This window comes from Aquarana catesbeiana, linkage group LG09 (assembly GCF_042186555.1).
Source record: "Aquarana catesbeiana isolate 2022-GZ linkage group LG09, ASM4218655v1, whole genome shotgun sequence".
Classification (NCBI taxonomy): domain Eukaryota; kingdom Metazoa; phylum Chordata; class Amphibia; order Anura; family Ranidae; genus Aquarana; species Aquarana catesbeiana.
The window spans coordinates 59,754,556-59,782,357 of NC_133332.1; the positions used below are offsets into that span (position 1 = coordinate 59,754,556).

The window sequence follows — 27,802 nt, forward strand, 5'->3', positions numbered from 1 at the left end:
CACTCACTTTTATTTGGTATATTAGCTAGTGATCACACACTATTTAAAAAACCTTTGTCTTCTACATATTTATTGGGGATTAAAGGGGTTGTAAACCCTCGTGTTTTTTCACCTTAATGCATCCTATGCATTAAGGTGAAAAAACTTCTGACACTGACAAGCCCCCCCCCGTTTTACTCAACTGAGCCCATTCGTTTCCACGGCTCTAACTCTCTGCCCATTGTCTCGGCTCTTGATTATATAGATTGATAGCAGCGCAGCCATTGGCTCCCGCTGCTGTCAATCAAATCCTATGACGCAGGCGTCGGGGGCGGGGCCCAGTCCGGCATTCTGTGTCTATGGACGCAAATGCTGACTCTGGAGCGCGTCTGCATGGTAACTCCCAGGGAGAGCGCTTCTCCTAGGGGGTTTTCCGATGCGGGGAGGAGCTGATAGCGCCACCGGGAGACCCCAGAACAGGTGGATCGGGGCCACTCTTTGCAAAATGAACTGCACAGTGGAGGTAAGTATGACATGTTTGTTATTTAAAAGAAAAACAAAAAACAAGGGTTTACAACCCCTTTAAGCATTACGTGTATTTATTTATGTATTTATATTTTATTAATTTTCATATTACATATTATAAATAATTTAACACAAAGAAAACAATTCAGTGTGTGTAGATAAAAATGATTTATTATCACATAATCCTATCATTCAAAAGCTCTCCCATGTTTCCATTTTCAATATCCCTTCCATGAAGGCATCATCGTGGTTCCACATACATTTGGTAGGATCTAACTATAACACCATTTTTGCCGGGTTCTGGGGTTATCTCGATATCTTCTGGAGCTCTGTTTGTCTTCAAATGTAACTTCTGCAGTATAGTGGTAAGGAAAATAAAGATCTCCATTTGTGCCAGACCCTCTCCAAGGCAATTTCTCTTCCCTATGGGTAACATAATAGTCTGTTATAAAAATAACCATCATAAATGGACTTAAAGGAAATCTGTTATGAATGAAAATGTTTCTGACCTCCACCAACCCCACCTTGTAAGATATAGGAGAGGTTATACCAACTGTACAGATTATACAGCTGCACTAAGGGCCCTATGGGGTCCATGTTTATTGGATGTGGGTCTGATGGATGCTGTGACCACTTCCACTTCCACTGTCACACAGACTTGGACACTGCTCACTTCTGCCTCACTATCAATTTACAGTGCCTTGAAAAGGTATTCATACCCCTTGAAATGTTCCTCATTTTGTCACATGTATGTTACAACCAAAAACGTAAATGTATTTTATTGGGAATTTATTTGATAGACCAACACAAAGTGGCACATAATTGGGAAGTGATAGGAAAATGGTAAATGGTTTTCAATTTTTTTTTACAAATAAATATGTGAAAAGTGTGGCGTGCATTTGTATTCAGCCCCCTTTACGCTGATACCCCTAACTAAAATCTAGTGGAACCAACTGCCTTCAGAAGTCACCTAATTAGTAAATAGAGTCCATCTGTGTGTAATTTAATCTCAGTATAAATACAGCTGTTCTGTGAAGCCCTCAGAGGTTTGTTAGAGAACCTTAGTGAACAATCAGCATCATGAAGGCCAAGGAACACACCAGACAGGTCAGGGATAATGTTGTGGAGGTTTAAAGCAGGGTTAGGTTATTAAAAAATATCCCAAGCTTTGAACAGCTCATGGAGCACTGTTCAATCCATCATCTGAAAATAGAAACAGTATGGCACAACTGTAAACCTACGAAGACATGGCCATCCACCTAAATTGACAGGCCGGGCAAGGAAAGTATTAATCAGAGAAACAGCCAAGTGGCCCATGGTAACTCTGGAGGAGCTGTAGAGATTCACAGCTCAGGCGGGAGGATCTGTCCACAGGACAACTATTAGTCGTGCACTCCACAAATCTGGTCTTTATGGACAAGAAGAAAACCATTGGTGAAAGAAAGCCATAAGAAGTTCTGTTTGCAGTTTGCGAGAAGCCATGTGGGGGACACAGTAAACATGTGGAAGAAGGTGCTCTGGTCAGATGAGACCAAAGATGAACTTTTTGGCCTAAAAGCAAAATGCTATGTATGGCGGAAAACGAATACTGCACATCACCCTGAACACACTATCCACACTGTTTTCTTCAGCAGGGACAGGGAAGCTGGTCAGAGTTGATGGGAAGATGGATGGAGCCAAACACAGGGCAATCTTATGCCGTGTACACACGACCGGACTTTCCGGCAGAATAGACTCCGACGGTCTTTCCATCCAATCGTTTAGAACGCGATGACATACGACGGGACTAGAAAAAGGAAGTTCAAGGAAGTTCAATAGCCAGTAGCCAATAGCTGCCCTTGCGTCGTTTTTTGGTCCATCGGAATAACATACAGACGAGCGGTTTTCCGGATAGGAACTGATTCCGTCGGAAAGATTTTGAAACATGTTCTATTTCTAGGTCCGCCAGTTATTTATAAAGAAAAAGTCAGATGAAGCCCACACACGATCGGAATGTCCGACGGAATGATTCCGTCGGACCTTTTCTGCCAGAAAGTCCGGTCATGTGTACACGGCATAAGAAGAAAACCTGTTAGAGTCTGCAAAAAGACTTGAGACTGGGACGGAAGTTCACCTTCCAGCACTACAATGACCATAAACATACAGCCAGAGCTACAATGGAATGGTTTAGATCAAAGCATATTCATGTGTTAGAATGACCCAGTCAAAGTGCAGACCTAAATCCAATTGAGATTCTGTGGCAAGACTTGAAGAGTGCAGTTCACAGACACTCTCCATCCAATCTGACAGAGCTTGAGCAATTTTGCAAAGAAGAATGGGCAAAAATTTCACTCTCTAGATGTGCAAAGCTGTTAGAGACATCCCCAAAAAGACTTGCAGCTGTAATTGCAGCGAAAGGTGGTTCTAAAAAGTATTGACTCAGAGGGCTGAATACAAATGCACACCACACTTTTCAGAAATGTATTTGTAAAAAAATGTGAAAACCATTTATCATAGTTACATAGTTAATCAGGTTGAAAAAAGACACAACTCCATCCAGTCCAACCATAAATGATTTTCCTTCCACTTCACAATTATGTGCCACTTTGTGTTGGTCTATCACATAAAATCCCAATAAAATACAATTACGTTTTTTGGTTGTAAAATGACAAAATGTGGAAAAATTTCAAGGGGTGTGAATACCTTTTAAAGGCACTGTAAAACCAGTGAATATGACTTTTCACCTGAACAATAGTTAAATAGGGGGCCAAAAATTCATCTTACACAGAGGCCCCTTCATGACTCTCTGCCACTGCTAGTTTACATATTCCAGGGCAGTTTAGGTAAGCCTTCTGCTTAATGAGAAGTCACTGACCTACAGCAAATATTCAGCTTAGAAGTTCCAACTTCTACTTGTTGAATCTTGTGTATGAGTCTAAATCCTATCAGGGCATCTGTGTGTTCTTCCTGTGTTTTGTGGACCAAGTGTGTGTTATGCCACATACACACGGTCGGACTTTTCGTCTACAAAAGTCAGACGGACGCCGACGGACTAAAGCTGGCTGACAATCCGATCATGTGTGGGCTTCCCCGGACTTTCAGCAGACTTTTCCAGCCGCAAATCTGACGGACTTTAGATTTGAAACATGCTTCAAATCTTTACGTCGTAACTACGCCGGACCCAGAAATCCACTCGTCTACGTGCTAGTCCGACGGGCAAAAACCCACGCTAGGGCAGCTATTGGCTACTGGCTATCAACTTCCTTATTTTAGTCCGGTGTACGTCATCACGTACGAATCCGTCGGACTTTTGTGTGATCGTATGTAGGCAAGTCCGTTCGTAAGAAAGTCTGCCGCAAGTCCGCCAAAAGTCCGTCGAAAGTCTGTCGGACAGGCTGTCGAACTTTTGTAGCCGAAAAGTCCGACCGTGTGTACGCGGCATTATACTGTATTTGGGGGAGCACAGTGGCTTAATAGTTTGCACTCCTGTGTTGCAGCACTAAGGTGCTTAGTTTGAATCTAACCAGGACACTACTTGCATTAATTCTGCATGTTCTTCTTGCGCTAGCATGGGTTTCCTAGTCTGTGTGTGTGTGTGTGTCTATACGAGTTAGGGACCTTAGATTTATAAGCTCCTTTGGGGTAGGGAAAAATGTGTAAATAGTCAGTGCTATATAAATACTTGTAACAAATAAATAAAACAGTGGCAGTATGTCTGTGAAGAGTATCATTTATTGAGGTCACGATATAGCTTGTAGTTAGGCACAGTCAACTGGACTTGTTTCGTCATGTTGAAGACGTTTCATAGCTTATGCAAGTCAGTTCTTCAGTTCCAGTAAGTGTCAGGAAGATACCCCAAAATGTATATCAATTCCCTTAAGACACCTTATTCACAGGACAGGACAGGACAACCTTCACCCCTCCTATCATTTAATTGATATCAAAATGTACACATTCCATGGTGGTTGGATTAAGGTTTCTTAGGGTCTAGATACTGTATGAATGCTGTGATATCTTTATGACACTTATTCGCTGGACAGTCACTGGACCTGGAGAAGTGGCTTGGATGATCTAAAAATGTCTTAAACATTTCAAAAGTCCAGTTAAATGTGACCAACTACTACTAGCTAAACCATGACCTAGATAAATGAGAACCTTCACAGACGTACTGACGCTGTATTTACAGGGCATTTTTGTGACACTCACTGGGATTGAAGAAGTGGCTTGGATAAGCTACAAAATGTACAGCACGAACTGTTCATTTTTAATAAAAAAAAAATTGTAAATGCAATATTGATCACATTTTGTTATTTTACCGAAAGAGAATGGTACAAAGGCTTCATTATTCTTAAACTGTCCATTTTCATCCAGGAAGTGTCCAGGGTCAAATTTTTCCGGTTGCCTAAAATACTTAGGGTCCTTTAGGACTGAGGAAAGCAGAAGGGAGACTGTTGTATCCTAAAATGTAAGAAGTTGGATACATTACTGGCAATAATACTTACTGTCATAACCTAGCACATACATCAGTTAATGTAACCTATTACAAGTTTTAAATATGCTCTTTTTATAAAGATTTTCACAGAACTTACTCATTTATAATTGAACTAATGTTCTGCTTCTTTCATAATTCCTTCCTGTGTATTATGCAAATTAGTTTTTTTAAGTACAATTTCTCTATGTACCAATATACCATTAATATACCCCTGTTGTAGAAAAAAATGTCTTTACATTCTGGAGAAGGTATTGCCTCAGTCTCTGTTTTCTTCTTTAGAAAACTCCTTCGTGTCTTCCTGGTATTCATCCTGCAGGATGCCAGAGCTGTTAGTAGAATGAAGACGTTCTTCAGCAGCTGACCTCATTGAAACACACCCTGCACCTGCCCTCCTCCTCCAGGAGATTGCTCCCATTCACCTCATCACTACCTTGGTTCAGTCCAGAGAGGTAAAGCACACCTTATTCTTTGCTGCAGTAAGGCAGTGCATGATGGGATATGATGTTCCCTGGATGGTTACAAAATGCTACAGAAAGCCAGGATTCACAATGCATCTTTTGAAACTTTGAAAAAAGAGGATGCAGATTCAAGGCTGCCATGGACAAGGTAAGTGAGAGATAAGCACATTGGAATGGCTTGGCCAGAAAAGACATTAAAAAGACTTCTATTAGGAAAAGTGAAATTCAGCCTGAAAAGGTGAACTTACCCTTTAAGGAGTTTGGATTTACAGAAGGATTTTTCTGAGGTTGTAATTTATGAAAAGTTTAGTTTCAAACACAAAGCTAGCTAAATACAAAACTAGTAGGGGAGCCTATAGTGCACAACCTGTTAATCATCAACAGCAAGGGGTTTAGGACAACTTTTTTACCACAAAGGAACCCTTAAAATAATATTCAGGTTTCAGGGAACCCCTGAAAATTCAATTAAAAAGGGTCACTGGGAAGAATTCCACCATTATAAAAAAGCTGGTGACTGCCAAGTAGGGTGGGACCAAAACAATGCAGGTACCATGACAAGGGGGGTCAATGTGTCACATCTAAAGGAACCCCCACCAGCCTCTGGAGGAACCCTGCTTAGGAATTGCTGACTTAGGATATATCGAAGGATAATTCCTTATAGCTATATATTGTGACAAGGGGTTGTGTATCGTGTAACCCAAAAAATTCACTGCCCTATGCAATCTATTTAGTCAAAAGATGAATTTTGGTTGAATGCTGGAAGATTTTACACTAAGCATTTGCATTTTACTTTGCACAGGTTTTATGGATGGATTTAACTACTGCTGAAAAATGGAAAATCACTTGAGCCAAGTCTTAATTCAGCAATCACATGCTGAGTATGGGGAAAGTTGTACACATTTTGAACAATTTGAATTGTTTCAAAGAGAACATGACTGTTATAGACATGGAACAGGAAAAGCTCTGGACCTGAAGAGTGTACAGATTTTCAAAAAATCAACAGGGAAAATGCTATATGGACATGTTGGAATGCTGTTCTGTTTTAAACATGGTATGAAAAAAGGGCAGTAACTGAGAATCAATGGTGTTCCATTGGTTTAGAAGGTAAACTGCACACAACTTCTTCTGACCTTTGGTATGTTGTACCCTCGGAATACTGTATCTTTGTTGGCTGAGTGTGGAAGTCCCAAGGGAACTATGTCAGCAAATCTCTGAATCTCATGAATCACAGCATCTGTGTATGGCATCCTAATACGATCTTCCATAGAAGGAGATCGACTCTGCCCAATGACGTTATCTATCTCCTCCTGCATTTTTCCTGTGCAGACACAGAAAAAAAAAATATTTGTGAACATGCATGTTTAAAAAAATGAGTTAAGCAGTTTACTAATTTCGAGAGAGTAATGGAAGATTGGAATGTATTTTGTGAGTTTAAAGAAAATATTCAATGTACGCCATGCTACCGATTAAAGGGTCAGTAGTAACACTCAGGCAGAAACAGTTTAAGACAGAATGGGGCTCGATTTGGCTGTGGATGATTCCGATTTTCACTTGACAAATATAGATGTCACAACAGAGGCTAAACAATTTGAAAGGACTCATTACTGCTGTCAGGTGCCTGGACCTGAACTCGGGACCTTGGCTGTTTATGGCAGTAACTCTTCTCGTTGAGCCACCTGAGATGCTGGATAGGTCCCTTGACAATTCTTAGAATGATCCTGCCTTGAACCTTGTTTCTCTTGAACATTGAACCCTTTGCTCCTCCAATGAAATTCCTGATTTAAGGCATATTTCTGCACTTCCTATTTGCCAGATTATTATGCTTTCTTCAGCCAATATCTCACTCTGGTAACTCCTTCTGCAACTTGTTAATGACCTTTACCTTGCTCCTTGACTACGCTTCTACTTGATGCCAACCTGCAACCGCTTGTTACTGGCCTTTGGCTTGTTTACTGACTACGCTTCTTGATGATCCCTACCTGCTATATCTGCAACTGGACCCCAACTTGCTCACCTCCTGGTGGGGTGATCCTGAGAACCGCAACCTGGTACTAACATGCAGGGAAAGCTATCTCCACCATCAGGAGCTCTGGTGAATGCCAGTTAGTACTTAGACCCTGCACCTTGGGTGAGCTCTCGTGATCCGCCAGGGTGAGTTGCTTGTATATCTGTCCTGCTGGTCGTTGGGTGCTTCTCTTCTGCTATAGCATAGCTACTGGTCCCCAAGCCTGATTCCAGACCATGACAACTGCACATAGATCATTTCTGCCATGATGAAATCTTTCTAGACAAAGATTAATAGTTGATTTTCTCTTTAGAAACTGGACCTTTAGCTCATGTTCACTATTTCCATTTGTTAGCCACATTTAGGTTGGTCAATCACATGGGTAAGGCACACAACTAGGGTAAGATCTTATGCTGTCCCTATTTTTTAGTAAGAGATCTACCTCCCTATAGACATAGTGAAAAATGACCAACACATTTTTTTAGAAAGGATAAAATGTCTCTAGTAATGTAGGGGAAGAAGCAGAACTTCGACCAGTTTTCTGTGTCCCTGTTGGAGTAATTCCTGTCACCTACAGTGTGGTCATAAGGATTGGACGTGAAGGGAAAATTTGACAATGGTTACACAGACAACAATAGAAACATGAAATAGTTAATGACCCTTCCCCACTCTATCAAAGCCCCAAAAAACTCTGGCTATTGCTGGGCATCAGTTTTTTTTATTTAAGACTGAAAGGTGTACGTTCTGTCATTTGGTCTACTAATATAATAGTAAGCCAAATTAAACAAGAGCTAAATGAAACATACAACATGAACATAGGCTGTCAATGGTTTATCAAGAAATAGCTTTATAATGGAAAATGTCAGATCATGGCCAAAATCTGGACTTTTTTTCTTTGTTTTGCATACTTTTTTCTCTTCTGCTCCCTTTCACTCTATTAGATATTGGTGTGTGCTAGCACTCCCCTGCTTTTCTTCTCACAGTAGCATCAGTCACTCTGAAACCAACTTTTCTACATACTTGCCCTATATTAGGGATATTTTCCCCACTAGTGTGACAGTCTTTTTATATGGCTTATACCAGGGGTAGGCAACCTGGGGCCCTCCAGCTGTTGCAGAACTACATGTCCCATCATGCCTCTGGGAGTAATTGTAACTGACAACCTTGCAATGCCTAATGGGAAATGTAGTTCCACAACAGCTGGAGGGTCCCAGGTTGCTTACCCCTGGCTTATACTCTCACCGGCCACTTTATTAGTTACACCTGTTTATTTCTTGGTAACACACATTGCTAATCAGCCAATCGCATGGCAGCAACTCATTTAGGCTTTTAGACCTGGTGAAGACGACTTGCTGAAGTTCAGACTGAGCATCAGAATGGGGAAAGAAAGAAGATTTAAGTGACTTTGAATGTGGCATGGTTGTTGGTGCCAGATGGGCTGGTCTGAGTATTTTAAAAAACTGCTGATCTACTGGAATTCATCTCTCGGGTTTACAGAGAATGGTCCAAAAAAGAGAAAATATTCAGTGAGCGGCAGTTGTGTGGACAAAATGCCTTGTTGATGTCAGAGATCAGAGGAGAATGGGCAGACTCGTTCGAGATGATAGAAAGGCAACAGTAACTTAAATAACCACTCGTTACAACCAAGGTATGCAGAATACCATCTCTGAACGCACAACACATCAAACCTTGAAGCAGATGGGCTACAGCAGCAGAAGACCACACCGGATGCCACTCTTATCAACTAAGAACAGGAAACCGAGGCTACAATTCACACAGGCTCACCAAAATTGGATAACAGAAGATTGGAAAAACATTGCCTGGTCTTAAAAATCTCGATTTCAATTGCAACATTCAGATGGTCGGGTCAGAATTTGGTGTAAACAACATGAAAGCATGGATCCATCCTGCCTTGTATCAATGGTTCAGGCTGGTGGTGTAATGGTGTGGGGGACATTTTCTTGGCACACTTTGGGCCCCTTAGTACCAACTGAGCATTGTTTAAATCCCATGGCCTACCTGTGTATTGTCAATATGGACCAAAATCTCTGAGGAATGTTTCCAACACCTTGTTGAATCTATGCCACAAATAATTTAAGGCAGTTCTGAAGGCAAAAGGGGGTCCAACCCAGTACTAGCAAGGTGTACCTAATAAAGTGGTCGGTGAGTGTATTGGAAAAAGTTTAGTGGGAGACTTCGCCTGGTCCATGCAGGACATCAGATAAGATGGAGAACATTTTACAAATGAATGTGGTCTCTGCTGAAACAGGCTAAATAAGCCATTAGTATGCTATATTGCTAGGGAGTTTGCCAGACATAAACTACTAGAATAGTGGATACACATGTTAGGTCAGAATAGATTTGTTAAAGTGTAACTGCAGTCTGTTCACATAACTTGTAATAAAAACATCTTTGCCCTTCTGAAGCTTCCCTCCAACCACTTTGCATATTATTTTATATATACTGTAATTCTGTACTTGCCAAATTTGCTGCAGAAATCTCCCTCCACTGAGTCTGGCTGCCACCATTTTAACTGTGGGCAGCTGAAGCTGATGCCTGTTCACTTCCTGGATTTACACAGACACACAGGGGCACACCTCCAGCTCTGCAGCTCTCATTGGCCCTCTTATGACTCATCCTCCCTCCATTCCTGGCAAACCCTCATGAGAGTGAGAGAGAGCTGTGCATGATGTCATAAGACTAGGCTTTTTACCAGACAAGAAATAGGAAGTGGGCTGTATAAGGTATTTACTGGCAGAAAATTTGTTTTTTACTCTCCAAAGTTAAAACAACAAGGGCAGAACATTTAATATATGGAAAGATGAAAAAAATTATTTATTATTTAAGGTACTTTATATAGCGCCGTCAATTTACGCAGCACTTTACATATACATTGTACATTCACATCAGTCCCTACCCTCAAGGAGCTTACAATCTAAGGTCCCTAACTCACATTCATATACTAGGGTCAATTTAGACAGAAGCCAATTAACCTACCAGCATGTTGCCCACAAAATGACTGAAGTTCCGCTTTAAGGGTCTTATTAACTGTTCAATCAGATCTATAATCCTTCTCCTCTTGTGCTTAGCCAGTTGTATACACTAAATGGTATAAGAAAATACAGTGGCAGTGTGGCACCTACTTGCTACATCTGGATACTTGAGAAGGATGAGAAGAGCACTTTTCAGGGTGGAACCAGTTGTTTCAATTCCAGCATTAAAAAGGTCCTTCACTGTGGCAAATAAGTTATCAATGTGGAATTCAGTGTTTGGCTTTTCTTTATCCTGTGGATAATAAAAGTACATATTTTAATTTGCTACCAGTACAAAGAGAGAAGCTCCAGTCAAAACATTTTTTTTTTTGTTTTAGGCAGGGTTGCAGTGGGAACCTTAGCTTTGTATTACTCCTTCTGTGACCCTGTTGGAAAGATCTGACCACACAAGAAGACAGCAGAGAAAGTGAATGGAAATCTTCCCAAGAGAGGCACATAGGAGAATAAATAAAGACAGCAGTTCTAACGATTCAAAAAATAAAACTAGGAATAAAAACTTTTTAGCCGGCATGGCATGTAAAAACGCACCATGACCAAAAGTAGAAGTAGGCACTAAATGGTCAGCAGCCATCACCTCTTCCATCTTTATGAGAAAGCTGTCAATGAAGTCCCGTGGGCAGTTCATATCGATAGTCTTCTTATGATGATCTACAGACTCCATAATAAATTCTTGTACTTTCCTAAAGTTTGTGAAGATTTTCTGGTGGCGTCCAGGGATATACAATGATGTTCTGGGAAATAGATTTAACAGCTGTGAAAACAGAAAATATTTTATAAGGTTGAGATAAAAATATCTACTTGAATCCTTTACAGCAAGGGTCTCCTAACTTTCTACAGAAAGGGTCAGTTTACTGTCCTTCAGACTTTAGAAAGGCCGGACTGTGCCCAGTGAGCGTAAACAATACCTAACCTTTGGTATTAGGGGGAGAAATAGTTGGTGTCAGTGGAAAGAATAGTACCCCATTTTTGTTGTCAGTGGAAGGAATTATGATCCATTGTTGGTGTCAGTGGCAAGAATTATGCCTCAAGGGCCCGATAATGGCAAGCAAAGGGCTGCAGTTTGGAGACCACTGCTTTACAGCATGAAATTTCAATACTGTTAAATATATTTTTGTAACTACTAAATGATGGTTCTCTAGTTCATCAGCATGTAAAGATCAAAAAATGTGAACAAGGAAAAAAGCTCTGTTCTGATCTAATGGGAGCCTTCCCTATTGTCAATTATTTCCACACTTAGCAAACATTTTTCATGATATCGAAGTAGTAGCATTTAAAAGTGTATTTCTCAGAGAACAGCTGTGACTCCTCGGGCACACGCATACCCTTGCTCATAGAGCTGTGCACAGGCAAGCAAATATTAGCAAGAATACTAATGTTTGTGCGCATGCACGCAAAAATGTGTGCACTTGTGGGAGCACGTCCACAGTCCCCATTGGCATCAAATGGCCTATTTAAGGGATACCCTGACTCCTGCTCAACACTGACTGGTCTTCAGGTGTTTGTGTGCCCTACTTGAATCCTGCTTGATGTTCGTTGCTGACCTGGCTTACCATTGGCCTGACCTTGGAGTCCATTTATGTTTTTGATCTTCGGTTCCTGACTTCAGCTTACTCCTGACCTTGCTCCTGTCTAATGTCTTGGTACCTCTCTGCCTGCACATTGCTGACTCTAGCCATCTTACTATGCTACTGTCTCCAGTTTGGCTTCACGTTACCTCCAAGTGCCTGGGCTGGCTGCCCCTCATCCCAGCTCCAGTGGACACAGTGCAATCCTGTCTGAAGCCTGGAGGGAGCTCCAGCAAGCTATGTATCCTGATCCTGCAAGCCCAATGACGTGCCCCTTTAACCTCGACAGACCTATCCGGAATCATCGCAGTTCCTGTCCTGATGTTCAGCCTGTCTTAACGAGTCTACAACTCCAGCCACAAGCTCTGCAATCAACACCTACAGGCACTGGTGTTCCCCCTGTCCCTTGGCACCATCTGTTCCACTCTCAGTGGAGCATTGGGCTGGAGATACAAGAGAGACCGACTTCGTCAGTTCAGACTCCTGTCAGGTATGTGACAATATCTCAAGTCAAAATTTCTTTTTAGTTATTGGATATAGTAGAGATTGGCCAATAATGGCTTTTATAGTAATCACAGTCTCACATAAAGTATCTCCAGTTTATGTCTGTCTCCTGAAGCATGTCCTCAACATTGAATGCACTCAGCCTCTCACTATCTCCTCTTGCATGTCTGCAGTGCACTCTCTGATAGTTTTTTTGTAGCATTACATTCACTGAATATTATGTGTGGGCCTGTGACAATGTCTGAAGCCTCACTTGAAGCAAGTAAGTTGATCAACATTTTCTTAGACAGTTGCCTGTATAAAGATTATGTCTAGGTGGGGTGATGTGTGGTCATCAGCTTCCTTTCCCACCAGCAAGTGGGGGGAACCTCTACTTTGTACTTATTGGATCAGGCTTGGTTCCGCTTAGCTTAAAGGAGAAGTACAGCTAAAGCCCGTTTGGCTGTACTTCTCCTGTGGATCACAGGAGTGCAGTTCATTCTGCACTCCTGTGATCCGTTTTCAGCTGACAGAGGGCTGAAGCTTGCTGTCGGCTGATGTGACAGAGCTGGACCAGGCTCGGGCAAGATCGTGACAATGAAGTCAAGATCCACCCACATGCCTAGACCAGCACCCGGCTCAGCCTTTCAGCGAGCCACTGAGAGCCTGAGCCGGCCCCTCCCACCTCCTTCACAGCCCAGCACTCCATTGAGCTCGGGTGGGGGGGGGGGCTGTGTGAACCGGGCGATCAGCGATGTTTGATCATCAGTTCGGTTCTCTGTGTTAGAGCTGGCGAGGGGCAGATGCAGCATCCACCTAGGTAAGTATGAATCTGCAAAAAAAAAAGTCCATACTTATTTTTTTAAGCTTTGCCCCTGTTAGGAGCTTTGTGGCTTTGTGCCCTGGAGAGTTCAGGAGTTAGAGATCCTGCATCTTTGAAGGAAGACCACAATTATGCCATGTTTCACTTTTTTGGCACTTGATAAAGAAGTGTTTTCATCCAACCTCTGGACAGAAGCCTATATCTTTCTCTCTTGGGAGGCTTCCATAAAATATTAGCATGTTTTGCCCTAATTCTCTGCGTCAAACATAAAAGAAATTTTAAATAAGTTGCTATGATGTAGGATCCAAACTTTGGGGGAATATACAGTTCACATTAGGTAGATAACAGAAATTCTGTAAGTAACTTACAATACCCCATTTAGAGGCAATGGTCTCTAAGATTTCTCTCAGCAAGAATAAAAGATTTGTGAACTTCTCATCTTCATAGTCAAAGCGTTCTCCAAATACAATAGAGCAGATGACGTTTGAGACCGCCAAACGCAGCAGATCCTTTGGATCAAACAAGTTTTCTGGGAAAATACATCAGTCATCAAATTAAAAATTAAACAGCTTAGAAGATAGAAACCCTATGAGACAATAGCATTCATTTATCAACGGATCTAAAAGAATCGTCTGTGTTGTCTTTACCAACAACTAACCAATCTCCTTTTCACTCTTCAAGTACTGACTTGAAGTTGGAAAATGGACATTGTTCTAATGTCCTCTAGGTCTACAGAGAGACCTGTGATTTTTCTTTTGGGGAAAGATGGCAATTGGGCAGAAACGAAATGGCACATTTATAAAGCAGAAAATGCAACCATCTCCATATACTCACTGCAGGTAACTCAATCACTGTTATCTAAAACCCATGCACCAGGAAGATTCACCTGCAGTGAATGTTTGCCCATTGTCATATTCACTGCTTTATAAATATGCACCTTAGCATTTCAGCCTGATACACCACTCAACTTTCATGAGTGAATATTTAGCCAGCAGAAACATCTTTCAATTCAAAGGGGTTTTTTTTTCAGTTTAAAGATTAAATATATAGTATCTCACAAAAGTCAGTATACCCCTCACATTTTTGTAAATATTTTATTATATCTTTTCATGTGAAAAAAAATTAAGAAATGACACTTTGCTACAATGTAAAGTAGTGAGTGTACCGCTTGTATAACAGTGTAAATTTGCTGTCCCCTCAAAATAACTCAACAGCCATTAATGTCAGCAACAAAATGGAGTACACCCCTAAGTGAAAATGTCCAAATTGGGACCAATTTGTGATTTTTCTCTCCCCGATGTCATGTGACTTGTTAGTGTTACAAGGTCTCAGGTGTGTTAACTTTGGTGTTATCGCTCTCACTCTCTCATACTGGTCACTGGAAGTTCAACATGACACCTCATGGCAAAGAACTCTCTGAAGAACTGAAAAGAATTGTTGCTCTACATAAAGATGGCCTAGGCTATAAGGCCCTGAAACTGAGATGCAGCACGGTGGGCAAGACCATACAGCAGTTTAACAGGACAGGTTCCACTCAGAACAGTCCTCGGCTTGGTCGACCAAATTAGTTGAGTGCACGTGCTCAGCGTCATATCCAGAGGTTGTCTTTGGGAAATAGACGTATGAGTGCTGCCAGCATTGCTGCAGAGGTTGAAGGGGTGGGGGGGTCAGCCTGTCAGTGCTTAGACCATGTACCGCACACTGCATCAAATTGCTCTGCATGGCTGTCATCCCAGAAGGAAGCCTCTTATAAAGATAATGCACAAGAAAGCCTGCAAACAGTTTGCTGAAGACAAGCAGACTAAGGACATGGATTACTGGAACCATGTCCTGTGGTCTGATGTGACCAAGATAAACTTATTTGGTTCAGATGGTGTTTAAGCGTGTGTGGCAGCAACCAGGTGAGGAGTACAAAGACAAGTGTGTCTTATCTACAGTCAAGCATGGTGGTGGGAGTGTCATGGTCTGGGGCTGCATAAGTGGGGAGCTACAGTTCATTGAGGGAACCATGAACGCCAACATGTACTGTGACATACTGAAGCCGAGCATGATCCCCTCCCTTCAGAGACTGGGCCGCAGGGCAGTATTCCAACATGATAACGACCCCAAACACACCTCCAAGATGACCACTGCCTTGCTAAAGAAGCTGATGGTAAAGGTGATGGACTGGCCAAGCATGTCTCCAGACCCAAACCCTATTGAGCATCTGTGGGGCATCCTCAAAAGGAAGGTGGAGGAGTGCAAGGTCTCTAACATCCACCAGCTCCGTCGTCATGGAGGAGTGGAAGAGGACTCCAGTGGCAACCTGTGAAGCTCTGGTGAACTCCATGCCCAAGAGGGTTAAGGCAGTGCTGGAAAATAATGGTGGCAACACAAAATGTTGACACTTTCGTCCCAATTTGGACAATTTCACTTAGGGGTGCACTCACTATTGTTGCCAGTGGTTTAGACATTAATGGCTTTGTGTTGAGTTATTTTGAGGGGATGGGAAATTTACACTGTTATACAAGCTGTACACTCACTACTTTACGTTGTAGCAAAGTGTCATTCCTTCAGTGATGTCACATGAAAAGATATAATAAAATATTTACAAGTGAGGGGTGTACTCACTTTTGTGAGATACTGTAGCATGGTTTGTGCAAATACACATTTGTATTGATTGGTTTAAAGTTTATCAGACATTTCTGTGGTTGCTTTCACTATTTTACTTTATTTTACCTTGTGCTTTTATAGTTTCTCCCCGCTGTCAGTGCTATTCTCTTTTCTCTGATGCTCCAGGATGTGGACGAGGCCTCATTGTCCTCATGTACAATGCCGTTCAATGCACTATTGGTTCTGCTTCTATGGGGTGATATAACAGTGCAACTGCTGGCTGGAGCACACATGGGATAAGACTGTGGAGGACTGGTCACACAGCAGAGAGGACTCACTGTAATGGTATTTTTGTCTCTGTCTGAAGTTTGGCTTTAAGGCATTTGTATACTGTGACAAATCCAGGCCAGGACAGGGGCTTTTGGAAGGGACTACAGGGTGGCCTCTTGCCTACTGACTATAAGGCCTGGCTTTTAAGGGAACACTACTCTTTGGGAGGTATGTGCCTGGGGGACCCTTAGAGTGGCCTTGCTTTGGATTCAAGTCCGTACCTCCCCAAAACACGCAGAGTCTGGGAACTGGAGGTTCCATATACAAATTTGGGGCTTCTATGCCTTAAACCAGCAATGACTGTAGAGGTTAACGTAATCAGCTCAAACCACTGGGATCGCCTGCCATAATGTGTTTATTGTAAATAGGTCTCTCCCATTGTGTGCCTCCTAAATGTCTTCCTCCAATTGTTAATTGGATCCCCTATTGTTTCTGTCTATATTCTCATCTATGTGTTTATACTTGTAATAATGTGTATTGTTCAGTACTTTGTATTCAGGGTTGTAGGTGCCAGCTGACATACTCCTCTGGAGTACCAGGGTCCATCACATATATATCCTTAATGGAATTTTCACTAAGAAAAAAAACGACTGTAATGCTGCAATGCATTACAGCACATAGCAACATGCTACGGTGTATAAATGGGTTCGCTAACCTAAAAATGTGAGTGAGGCCAAAATATGCTCTGACATTACAGGAATAGCCAACCAAGGCCTGTGTGTCTCAGCTAGACTGACGGGATTGACAACAAAGTAGAAAGAGCTATAAAAAACACTCAGTGTGCTGCAGTACTGAACCAAAAACACAGCAAGTAAATGGAATGAGCAAAATGTGCTTCCCTATTTACAAATATAATTACAAACAATAAATGTCTTTACTTACCTCTATTTTTCTTAAATTCATCCACCAGGAATTGGGCCTCTTCCTGGATCCGCTCTGCAATTCCTCTTTTTCCCATGCCAAAATTCCTCAATGTGGTAAGTGAGAATCGGCGTAGCTGTTGCCAGCGTTCCCCATTGCTCAATACTACTCCTATAAATTAAATTGTAGGTGAATAAATTAACCAATGAGTGCTAAAGTGGACCTGTACTCAGATGTTGATGGACAAATGTGCTGATCACCTTTGTGAAGACCAAGGTAATTGATCTCATGACTGATTAGAAGGATCAAGTAGTCTGAACTCTGATCTTCCTCTTTACATGACCAAGTGCCTTTAGACATGCAGCCAGCACCAAGAAGAACGTATAGTGATACTAATGCTAGGAAAGGTAAGCATTTTGTAAATAAATACTATATTTGTTACGTTATTTATGATGTATCTCTCTGTAAAGCTCTTGTGCTGAGTCTTTTATATATGCACTTTAATCTAGTTATTATGAAGAATATCTAATTGCATTTTTTTGGGTGGGATAAAGTAGATTTAAAACTGCTCCCTTTTTTTTGCTGTGTCCCATTAGGGAGAATTCCCTTCATTTCCTGTCCTATAGACTCAAAAGGAAGTGAGAAGATATCCTTCCAATGTGGGGGAAATCCCCTATTAGGCAGTTGTCATGAGGAAAGAATGAAAGATTTAATCTCTATTTTGTTTCCGGTGGCAACTAAAAAATTTGGATTTAATCTCTTTCACATTGGTGATCAATTAGAGAGAGTGAATCTCCCTAATGCAATAAAAATATGTCAGCGGTTCCACCTCTCTCCACACTAAAAACTATTGAACTAACCTCAGACTATTTAAGACCTAACTCCAGGCAGTATGAAAAAGGAAAAACCCTTGCAGTAGACCCCCCTCCACAATCAGGGCCGGACTGGGCATAAAAACCAGCCCTGGAAATAATTTCATAGCAGCCCCAGTGGCGTAGTGTTGGTTGTCCGCACCCAAGGCAAGTAATTTGCGCCACTAACCCGCGGACATTTAGCACTCCAAGTCCCTTCCACTCGTACAGTATATTTAGCATAAGGTACCCTTATGGTACCTCTTAGGATGTACCACTCTTTCTCTTTGTTCTCCTTTCTTTCCCTTTTATCTCTCTCTATCCTAATGTCTTGCTTTTCTTCCCTATATATCGCTCTCTATCCATCTGTCATGTTCTTTCTCACCCGCTTTCTTTGTTCCTCCCCCTCTTTTTATTCCTTCTCCTCCTCTGTTTTTTTTTCCCCTCTTTCACCTCTATATCTATACACACACATACACTGTATGTATTTACACCTATATGTGTATTGCACCCAGGGCCGTCTTTAATATTGATGTGACCCTGGGCAAGAAATTTTTTTGGGCCCCCCTCAATGCAGTTTTGTTCTCCATCTGCTTTGAGACATACAGTAAAAAGCAGCTAGACTCAAAATCAGTTTACTGAATCAGATCAGACAGCGATTGCGATTGGTTACCAGAGGTTACAGTGTATCATTACCACTCACTGACTGGTTGGTAGAGGTTACAGCACATAATTTCTGCTTGTTGATTGGTTGCTAGAGATTACTGTACATCAATACTGCTCAATGATTTTGGAAAAGGGTTTGGGAGTTTCTTCCACATTTGTAGCGCTGCCCTACACATGACCTACATCTTTATCCACCCTGTCAGTACACCTTTGCATCCTTAAACCCATGCTAACCTCTGCACCCCAAACCTCCCCATCCTCTCCACTCCTACTCCCCTTTAACTCTACCTGCCTCCTCTGCTCATCTTTGCACCCACCTTACTTACCTCTATACATCCCCCTTGCTCACCTGTGCACCCCAAACTGTAATTCCTTCTCTGCCTACCTCTGCACACCCCACACTACCCCCCCACCCCACTAATTTGCTTACCTTTGCAGAACAGGCTGATGGTAGGCTTAATGACCACAGTTGTAGGCAGGACTTTCAAGTATGCCCTTTACCTCCCCAGTGGGCAGCATTCAGTATAGGTGATGGTGGATATGACCTCCAGGGGGGCATGATATACATATGAATTCTGCCTCTATTTACATATGAATCCTGCCGGTCTGCCACTTTACATATGAATGTCGTCACTATTTACATATCAATGTCGGTATTTACATATAAACACAGGGTCTGCAGGTGAGTCATCTGTACACAACAATAGGGCAGAGCTGAGCAGTATTAGTAATGGAACTTTACACCGAGATATCAGGACACAGCACGGGACTAAAACCTCAAGGGATAAGGAAATTTAAACTTGGATAGTTGCCAAGTATGAGGCAGCTGCTTTGGGCCCCACAACAATGACAGGGCCCAGGGCAGCTGCCCCTTTTGCCCTGCCTTAAAAATGGCCCTGATTGCACCGAATGAATAATTGTCTTTTGGGGGAGGGTGGATTCCAATGTGAAATGTGCCTTGGACATAGCTCCCACCATAAAGCATTCTCCCTCTGTACTGGTCCAGAACTGGGGGCTGTTATATACTTCTGCTGTGGCAGGTGGGGAAGTGTATACAGTGTGTGTGTGTGTGTGTATCATGTGTGTGTCCTCTCCTGCATGGATTGCAGACACATTACAGGAGATGGTCAGAGAGTGCAGACATACTACAGGAGATGGTCAGTGACAGCAGACATATTACAGGAGATGGTCAGAGACTGCAGACATTCTACAGGAGATGGTCAGAGACTGCAGTCATACAACAGGAGATGATCAGAGACTGCAGACATGGTACAGGAGATGGTCAGAGACTGCAGACATGGTACAGGAGATGATCAGAGACTGCAGACATGGTACAGGAGGCGGTCAGAGACTGCAGACATAGTACAGGAGATGGTCAGAGACTGCAGACATAGTACAGGAGATGATCAGAGACTGCAGACATAGTACAGGAGAAGGTTAGGGATTGCAGACATGATTGATTCAGGAGATAGTCAGAGACTGCATTTAAAGCTGAACTCAGTGTACAGGTATATAGTATTGCAGGGTTGCTCCACTCTGTTTAAACCATCTCTGCAAGATCAAGTCATTTTCCTTTGAAAGTACAACCAAGTGACAGAAGAAAAAACATCACTCCCAGTTTCCAAAATACAAATTTTCTTGCAAACACTGAACTGCTCAAGATTAGATGAGGACAGTAACCATTTAATGGGCCTGTGAAGCTTTTAGCCTGAAAAAACAAAAAAAAAACAAAAAAAAAAACAACCCAGCAAACAATCTGTGCAGCACACATAGAGCTCTGGCTAAATAGCTGATTATAAGCTGAAATGGTTAACAGCCATGTGTCCCTGGTCTCATAGAATGCTGCTGCAGTGTCTTCCAGAGATCTTATCAGTGTGATCAGACAATGTGCAGGTCAGGTTAGGCAGATAAAAAAAAATAACCAGGGAGACAAGATTGAGGGGAGGCTGATCAGTAACCTGCACACTGCCTGATCACATAGATATCTGGAATACACTGCAGCTGGCCAGCAACATGTTACTGTGCTTCAGACGAGCCTGTTTTTTCCATTCAGAGTTGTGTGTCCTGGAGCACTTGCATTATTGTCGTCATACCTCCTTGTATCTCCCTCCTGGCGTCCCCATTCAGCCTCACTCCAGCACTTACAGTCAAATGTGAGCGGGGGAGGGCTACACTGCCTGCTGATTGGCTGTGGATGAGAAGCAAGTCCTCCCTTGTACTCCCCTAAGCAGCGTTATTGGCTGTGGGTTTCCTACTAAACCTACTACGAGAAATGATCAGTCCACTGCCCAGAGAACACACAGTGTCAATGCTCCCTCCCACCTGAATTATCCTCCTGCACAGCACAGACCTGCCTGCCGCATGATAGCCACGTGCTCCTCTGTCCCTCCGCTGCTAGAATTAATTTCCTCAGCCAGCCCCGCCTCCTGTTCACAGCTCCTAGCTGACAGCGGCCACAGGGCAACCAGCCTACTGGGAGATCTCCCGCTATCCCGGTAGGCCAGTCTTGCCCTGTCCACAATGCAAGGGCTAAGCGCTTGTTAATTTAGGGAATTTCAGAAGAGTCTGCATTACTTACCTGCCCCCCTGCTCCAGCAGGCTCCCTCGATCCATGTGGCAGGTTCGCCCCATCCCCCTTTTAAGCTACTTATGGCTGCAGTTACACTACTGCCTCTATCATGTACAATGTACAAAGGGTTAATAGCCCTGCACTGTACATGATGATGTTGAGGCTCTACCCACTGACCGGAACTTTGGGGAGAGTAGGAGAGCATCGGAGCTTGCTCGAGTGGGGATTCAGGTAAGGAATACAGCCTATTCTACGTCCCTCTTCTAGACTTAATGAGCAATTAACTCTGTTACACTATAAAGTTTTTGGACACCTGATCTTCATACCCACTATGCGACCAAGTATGTGGACATTCCTCTAAATGATTGTGAAATTGAATTTCCAGTGACGGGAACTGTTAATGCTACAGCATACAAAGATGTTTTAGACAATTGTCTTTTGGCAACAGTTTTGTGAAGTTCCTTTTTTGTTAGAGCATGATTGTGCTCCTTTGTACAATGCCATTTTCATAGGGTCCTTGTTTGACAAGTTTGATGTGGAGAAATTTAATGTGGACCACCCAAAAGGGGAAGCTCTGCTTGTTTGCCTCCTCCCCTCCCTCTGCTGCCACATTTGACACCTTCCGGGGGGGGGGTCGGCCCCCCTACTCCTTCCTCTGCCGCAGGGCCATTCGCAAAGTACAAGTCTTCACTGCCGGATTCCTTTAGCCGAGATGGCGGCGGCAGCACCTGAGGGCCGCCCGAAAAATTGGCTCAGGTGAGGACACCACTGAATTCGTGGACAGGTAGGTGTCCTAATAGTAAAAGTTAACAGCGACAGTATTTGTAGCTACTGACTTTTATCTTTTTCTGAAGGAGCCTGGAGCGCCACTTTAAAAAGCCTCCACAAAGCCCTGGCCTCAACTTTACTGATCACCTTTGGGATGAATTGGAATGCTCAGTACAAGCCAAATATTCTCATCCAGCATCAGTACCTTCTAGGCAAGTGGCCTACTGGATGTTTAGTTAGCTTTGCTACCCAGAAAGGAAAAAGGGGTTAACGCTTTACATCCTTCCTTATGTGTGTGTTCACAGGCTTTTGCTGGGGTCCTGCCTCCCTCCCGTGTAGTATAAAAGACAATGAGGTCCGGGTCCTAGCATAGCCAGGACCAAAAAAAATGCAGGGCATCTGCAAGAATCCTCTGAGACCTGTTCAGCACTGGGTGCCGACTCACTGGGACACCCCAAGGACATGGACCTCTCTGTACGAGCCTTTCCAAGAATGGACTATTCCTGATATTATTTAATCTGTTTAGGTAACCTTGGGCAGCTTCAGTTGTAGCTAGGTTAAGAATATTATTGCATGTCATGCATGTTCTACTGAACTTTTACAAAAGTTCTTTAAACCACATTAAGCATGATCTAAAGTTATTCAAAGGGGTGCATGTTGGGTCTTGGCTTATTCCTAAGAACCCAAGTCTGCAAAAGCACTTTGGGGTAGGTGTAACACCACCACAAAGGGTTTACTCACAAGGCAGAGAAGAGGATATAGTTGCCATGGGTAACCGAAAGGAAGAACAGCTACATCAACCAGTCATTGGCATGGTACCTGGCTAGGTGACAGGTCGTCCAGTAGCAAAGGGGTCTGTGTCCTGCCTACCTCCATAGCTGTCTGTCTCTGGTCCCTGGGAGCAGACTACTAGCATTATGGAGATCTAAGGCCTGATCACTAGGTACAGGAAGGAGAAAGTTAATGAACATGGTTCTTTAACAAAATCACTTCCAGTTTTACCTCACACACAACTTTTCCCTTAATCTCAAGATCATTTATGTAATGAATGATATTCTGTGTACCTTACCATAATCTTTTAACATCGCCTTGGCAAAAAAAGTGTTTCCTCTTGTACTAAATACGTCACTGTGATCCAGCAAAGCTTCTTTCACACAATCATAACCAACCAAGACCACCATTGGTTCATTGCCTATGTAGATGGTGAGCACAGGTCCATACTTCTCACTCAGCTGCAAAGGAACAAATATGGGTTATATATAAACAGAAGTGAACAATATGGCATAATATATTGGATGATCAAAAGTGTAAAATAATTTAATGTGGATCTGTAGGCAGAATGGTTTTGTTTAGTTTTGGAAAGAGTAAGGGATGATTCAAAATCTCTGTCAGCTTTTTCTTTGGTTGTATCCTAATGAGGAGACGTAAAAGGACATGAGTGGAAATCTAAGAGGAAATACAGTATGTGCAAACTGAAGGGGAATCCTCTCTTAGGCCAGCCATACATGGTTCAAATCTCGGCCAGTTTAGCAGGGACTGGCCGAGATTCGAACCATTAATGGGCAGGCTGAATGTACCAAGTTGAATGATCGATCAACTTGGGTATAACCAGCCTGTCGTATTCCCTTACGATTATCGCTAGCGGGTCCTAGAGCCGATAGCAATGATTACTATGTTCTCCCATCGAGGATGGCTTCGTCCCCCTGCCCCCCCCCCCCCCCCCCCCTGCCGGTAGAAGACAATTGCTGATTCCCCTGACAGCACTTGTGGTTGCAGGACATAAATTTACTCCGTGTATGGCCAGCCTTAGACAGTTGTTTCCTCTCTATTTACGTTCTGGTGTAAAATTTAAGGTAGCCATCACTGTCTGCCTCCATGACAACTGTCGCAAACAGCAATAAAAACCCTAAGAAGGGTTTTAACATCTGCACTATACCTAAAAACAAAACAAAAAAAAAGGTTTAGGCTAGAGATACATTTTAATGATGAACTATGTTTTAATACAGGTATTAATACACATGTTTTTAATAATTTTTATTAACTCTTTGCCAGGAAAAGTGGGATTTAAAGCTCAGCCACCACACATTTGCTCCCAGCACACTAACCAAGCTGTCACCAACATCTCACAGCTTCTGATCAGGAGTAGGCAGAATGGGATCCAGATCATGTGATCACTGTAAGTCTGCGTACACACGAGCGGAATGTCCGATAGAAAAAGTCAGACGGAAGCTTTTTTTTTTTTTTTTTTAAAAGTTATCTTTATTATAATTTTAAGTGAGAACAAAACAATACAGAGCCTATTGGGCATACCCAGGCTCGTTCACTACAACTACAAAACTAAATGTAAGATGAGAAAAAAAGAAAAAAGAAGAAAAAAAAAAAAAAAAAAAAAACAGACATAAACTACCTAAACCATTGTACGCTCGACCACCTGTGTAGAAAATTCAAAGCAATTCTTCAATTCCACATATATCTTACAAAGCTCACTTTAGGTTCTTGTGAAATTAAGTGTACATTATAGATACATAATTGCATCCCCCCCCCCTCCCCCTGACTATTGACCGAGCATCTCAGGGGTGTTATGAGATTGGAAATGCCTCTTGGGTCATTCACGGTACTTAGTAGAACGTTACTAATCGTCCATCGAGTCTGCATTAGTGGACAGGGAATCCGTCCAAATATCCCATATTTTGTGGAATTTTTTGGCACATCCACGTGACAGGTAGGTAGCCTTGTATAATGGTAGAGCCGCATTCACTAACCTCTTCCAAAATTGTAATGAGGGTGCGGATGAGGCCTTCCATCTGAGTACTATCGACTTACGGGCATAATAAAGTAGTAATCCTAGCAGGGTTCTAATAGTCCGGCTTGGGGCCAGGGGTTCCACAAGTCCCAGCAGACATACCTCTACAGACAGTGGTACAGAAACAGTGGTGACAGTCAAAATAAAATTGGTTACCTCAACCCAAAAAATTTCGATCTGAGGACAGCTCCAAAATATATGTATGAAATCCGCTGAGGATGAGTTGCATCTCCAGCAGGAGGGAGGAATAGATGGATATATTTTGTGTAGACGCACGGGTGTGTAATATATCCTATGTACTATTTTAAACTGCACTAACTTGTCTCTAGCTGATACTAGCTGTGAGAAGGGGCACTCCCACAGTTCCTCCCAATCTTCTGTGTCTAGTGTAGGGAAATCAATCACCCACTTTGCCTTAAGGTTTTCTAATCCCGTGTGTACGTTAGGGAGTAACGCTTTATATATGGTGGATAAGGGCTTAGTTAGAGTTTCGTCCCTGAGCAGAGTTTCCAGATTTGAGGTGTAAAAAGCCACTTGGGCATGCTCAAACTGGGTGTTGAAGGCGTGTCTAAGCTGCAGGAATCTAAACAGGTGAGAGTTGGGTAAATCATATTGTTGTTTCAACCCGTCAAAAGTCTGCATTCGGCCATCCAAACAGATCTGATTTATATATTTGATGCCCTTGCATGCCCATATACTAGGGTCAGGAATGGACCCAAATTCTGACAATTGTGGGTTAAACCAAAGAGGGCTGTGCGGGGATATGTGTCCAGAAGGTATGGGGTGCATGGAATTGGCCACCGACCACGCTCGTATAACCGCCTTCATTGCCGTTGTAAGAGGGAAGGGAGCCCTAGGACCCCGGTAAAGTAAGTTCCGTAGCGCCTCGTATGACCCCAGATGTGCTGCTTCTAGAACCACTGCTGCATTGGACTCATCAGAGACTAGCCAGTTGTGGGCATGTGATAATAGAGCCGCCACAAAATAAGAATGGAGGTCAGGGCAAGCCAGGCCTCCCTCCCCCCAAGGTCTCTGTAGCACCGCCAGCCTAAATCTCGGCTGACCGGCTCCCCAGAGAAAAGATGATAGAATGGTATTTATCAGGCAAAAAACTTTTTTTGGAATCCAGATAGGGGCGTGTCTAAGAACATAGAGAAAAGCGGGCAGTAGTTTCATCTTGAATAAATTAATCCTCCCAACTAGAGAGAGGGGGAGATGTGCCCAAGCCTTCAGTCTTGTCCTCATCATTTGTATCAGTGGTTCAAAGTTAAGGGTATAATAATCAGAGGTAGATGTGGAAATGTGGATGCCTAGATATTTAATTTTGTCTGTCCATAATAAGGGAAGGTTGGGATCTGCTATGTCCTTTGCGGCTATATCTATCGGTAAGATTTGGGATTTTTCCCAGTTCACTTTGAGTCCCGAGCAACTATTGAAATTTGAAAGAATGGTCAGCGTTTCATGGAGGGATTGAGCAGGGTCATTCAAAAAAAGAATGAGATCATCTGCGTATAAAGCCACTTTCTCATGTATGGATCCCACCTGTATGCCCCTAACCCCCTCTGCCTGTCTTAAGGCCGAAGCAAGTGGTTCCATCACCAAGGCAAACAAAGCCGGTGACAGCGGACAACCTTGTCTCGTACCTCTTTCCACCGAAAAAGGTGCCGACAGAGCACCATTAAGTTTTATCTGCGCTGTTGGGTCCTTATACAAAATATCAATCCACCTACGGAATTCTTCTCCAAAACCCATAACCTCAAGAACCGAAGACATATAAGGCCATGCCACCGAATCAAATGCCTTTTCAATATCTAGCGCAACCAATACCCTCGTGGAGGACTCAGTGGGAGGCAGCTGAAGATGTGTAAACACTCTACGTAGATTTATATCTGTTGATTTCCCTGGCATGAAACCAGTCTGGTCTATATTAATTAGGGATGGTAGAATCGTCCGCAGTCTGGTCGCTAGTATTTTTGTCAAGATCTTGAGGTCATAGTTTAGCAAGGAGATCGGCCTATAGGAAGGACAGAGGGATATGTCTTTGCCGGGCTTAGGAATGAGGACTATGTGTGCCTGGTACATAGAAGGGGGCAAGGACATCTGCCTTTTACTTTCAGAGAAGACCTTCAACAGTTTTGGTGCAACTAAAGAGGCATACATTCTGTACCATTCACCCGGCAGGCCATCTGGTCCCGGTGTTTTTCCACTGGGGAACGAACAAATCGCTGCCTCTATCTCCTCAGTGGTAAAATCCTTATCTAAAAATTCAAGATCCTCCTGTGAAAGAGTGGGTAGGTGCAGGGAATGTAAAAACTCCCTACGCCGGTCCTCAGGCCAGCCAGGGACTGCTTCATATAATTTTTCATAAAAGGATCTGAATTCATCCAAAATTTGCTCAGGAGTAGAAAGCACCTGACCATCCGAACCACGTATCTCTGACACCACTGTCTGCATTTTAGAGTCCGCAACTAAATTTGCTAGAAGTTTGCTGTTCTTGTCTCCGGACTCAAAGATCTTCCCCGCCAGAGATTTTAAATCCAGATGCGTGGCCGATGCAAGATGTAGAGACAATGCTCTTCTTGCCTCAGCTAGCTGGCTGAAGTGATCCCGAGTCGGGGAACCAGAAAAAGCCTCCGCTGCCTTAGCCTCTCCCTCCTCAAGGGCCTGGACCTGATAGGACATCTCAGAACGAACCGTCTTGATAGCTGAAATATATTCACCCCTGGTGTTGGCCTTAAAGGCGTCCCAGACTACCTGTGCTGAGGTTGAGTTCTCATTGATCTCCCAATATTGTTGTAGTTTAGGAGAGACTTCCTCCTCCACCCTCGTGTCCTGTAACCATTTTGGTGCTAAACGCCAACAGTCTCGACTCCTGGTGTCAGACAACCCCAAGGTGACCTCTAAGGGCGCATGATCAGAGAGGCCCGCAGGTAAGTACGAGACCCCCCTCACCGCCGCCAGGGCACAGGTGTTGCCAAAGACCAGGTCGATCCTGGAGCC

At 43.0% G+C, this 27,802-nt stretch overlaps 1 protein-coding gene across 1 annotated transcript in view; it reads right to left on the reverse strand.

Moving 5' to 3' along the window:
• Positions 1-648: 648 nt before the first annotated feature.
• The window catches only part of LOC141107701 (cytochrome P450 2A5-like), a 38,651-nt gene continuing 11,497 nt past the window's right edge, over positions 649-27,802 (reverse strand). The window contains exons 2-9 of the mRNA XM_073598619.1: positions 23,069-23,231; positions 17,167-17,316; positions 13,731-13,891; positions 11,066-11,242; positions 10,582-10,723; positions 6,564-6,751; positions 4,800-4,941; positions 649-927 (exon numbers count right to left, since the gene is read on the reverse strand). Coding sequence (XP_073454720.1) covers positions 746-927; positions 4,800-4,941; positions 6,564-6,751; positions 10,582-10,723; positions 11,066-11,242; positions 13,731-13,891; positions 17,167-17,316; positions 23,069-23,231 — 1,305 coding nt within the window. The 3' untranslated portion in view covers positions 649-745. The remainder of the gene's footprint in view (positions 928-4,799; positions 4,942-6,563; positions 6,752-10,581; positions 10,724-11,065; positions 11,243-13,730; positions 13,892-17,166; positions 17,317-23,068; positions 23,232-27,802) is intronic.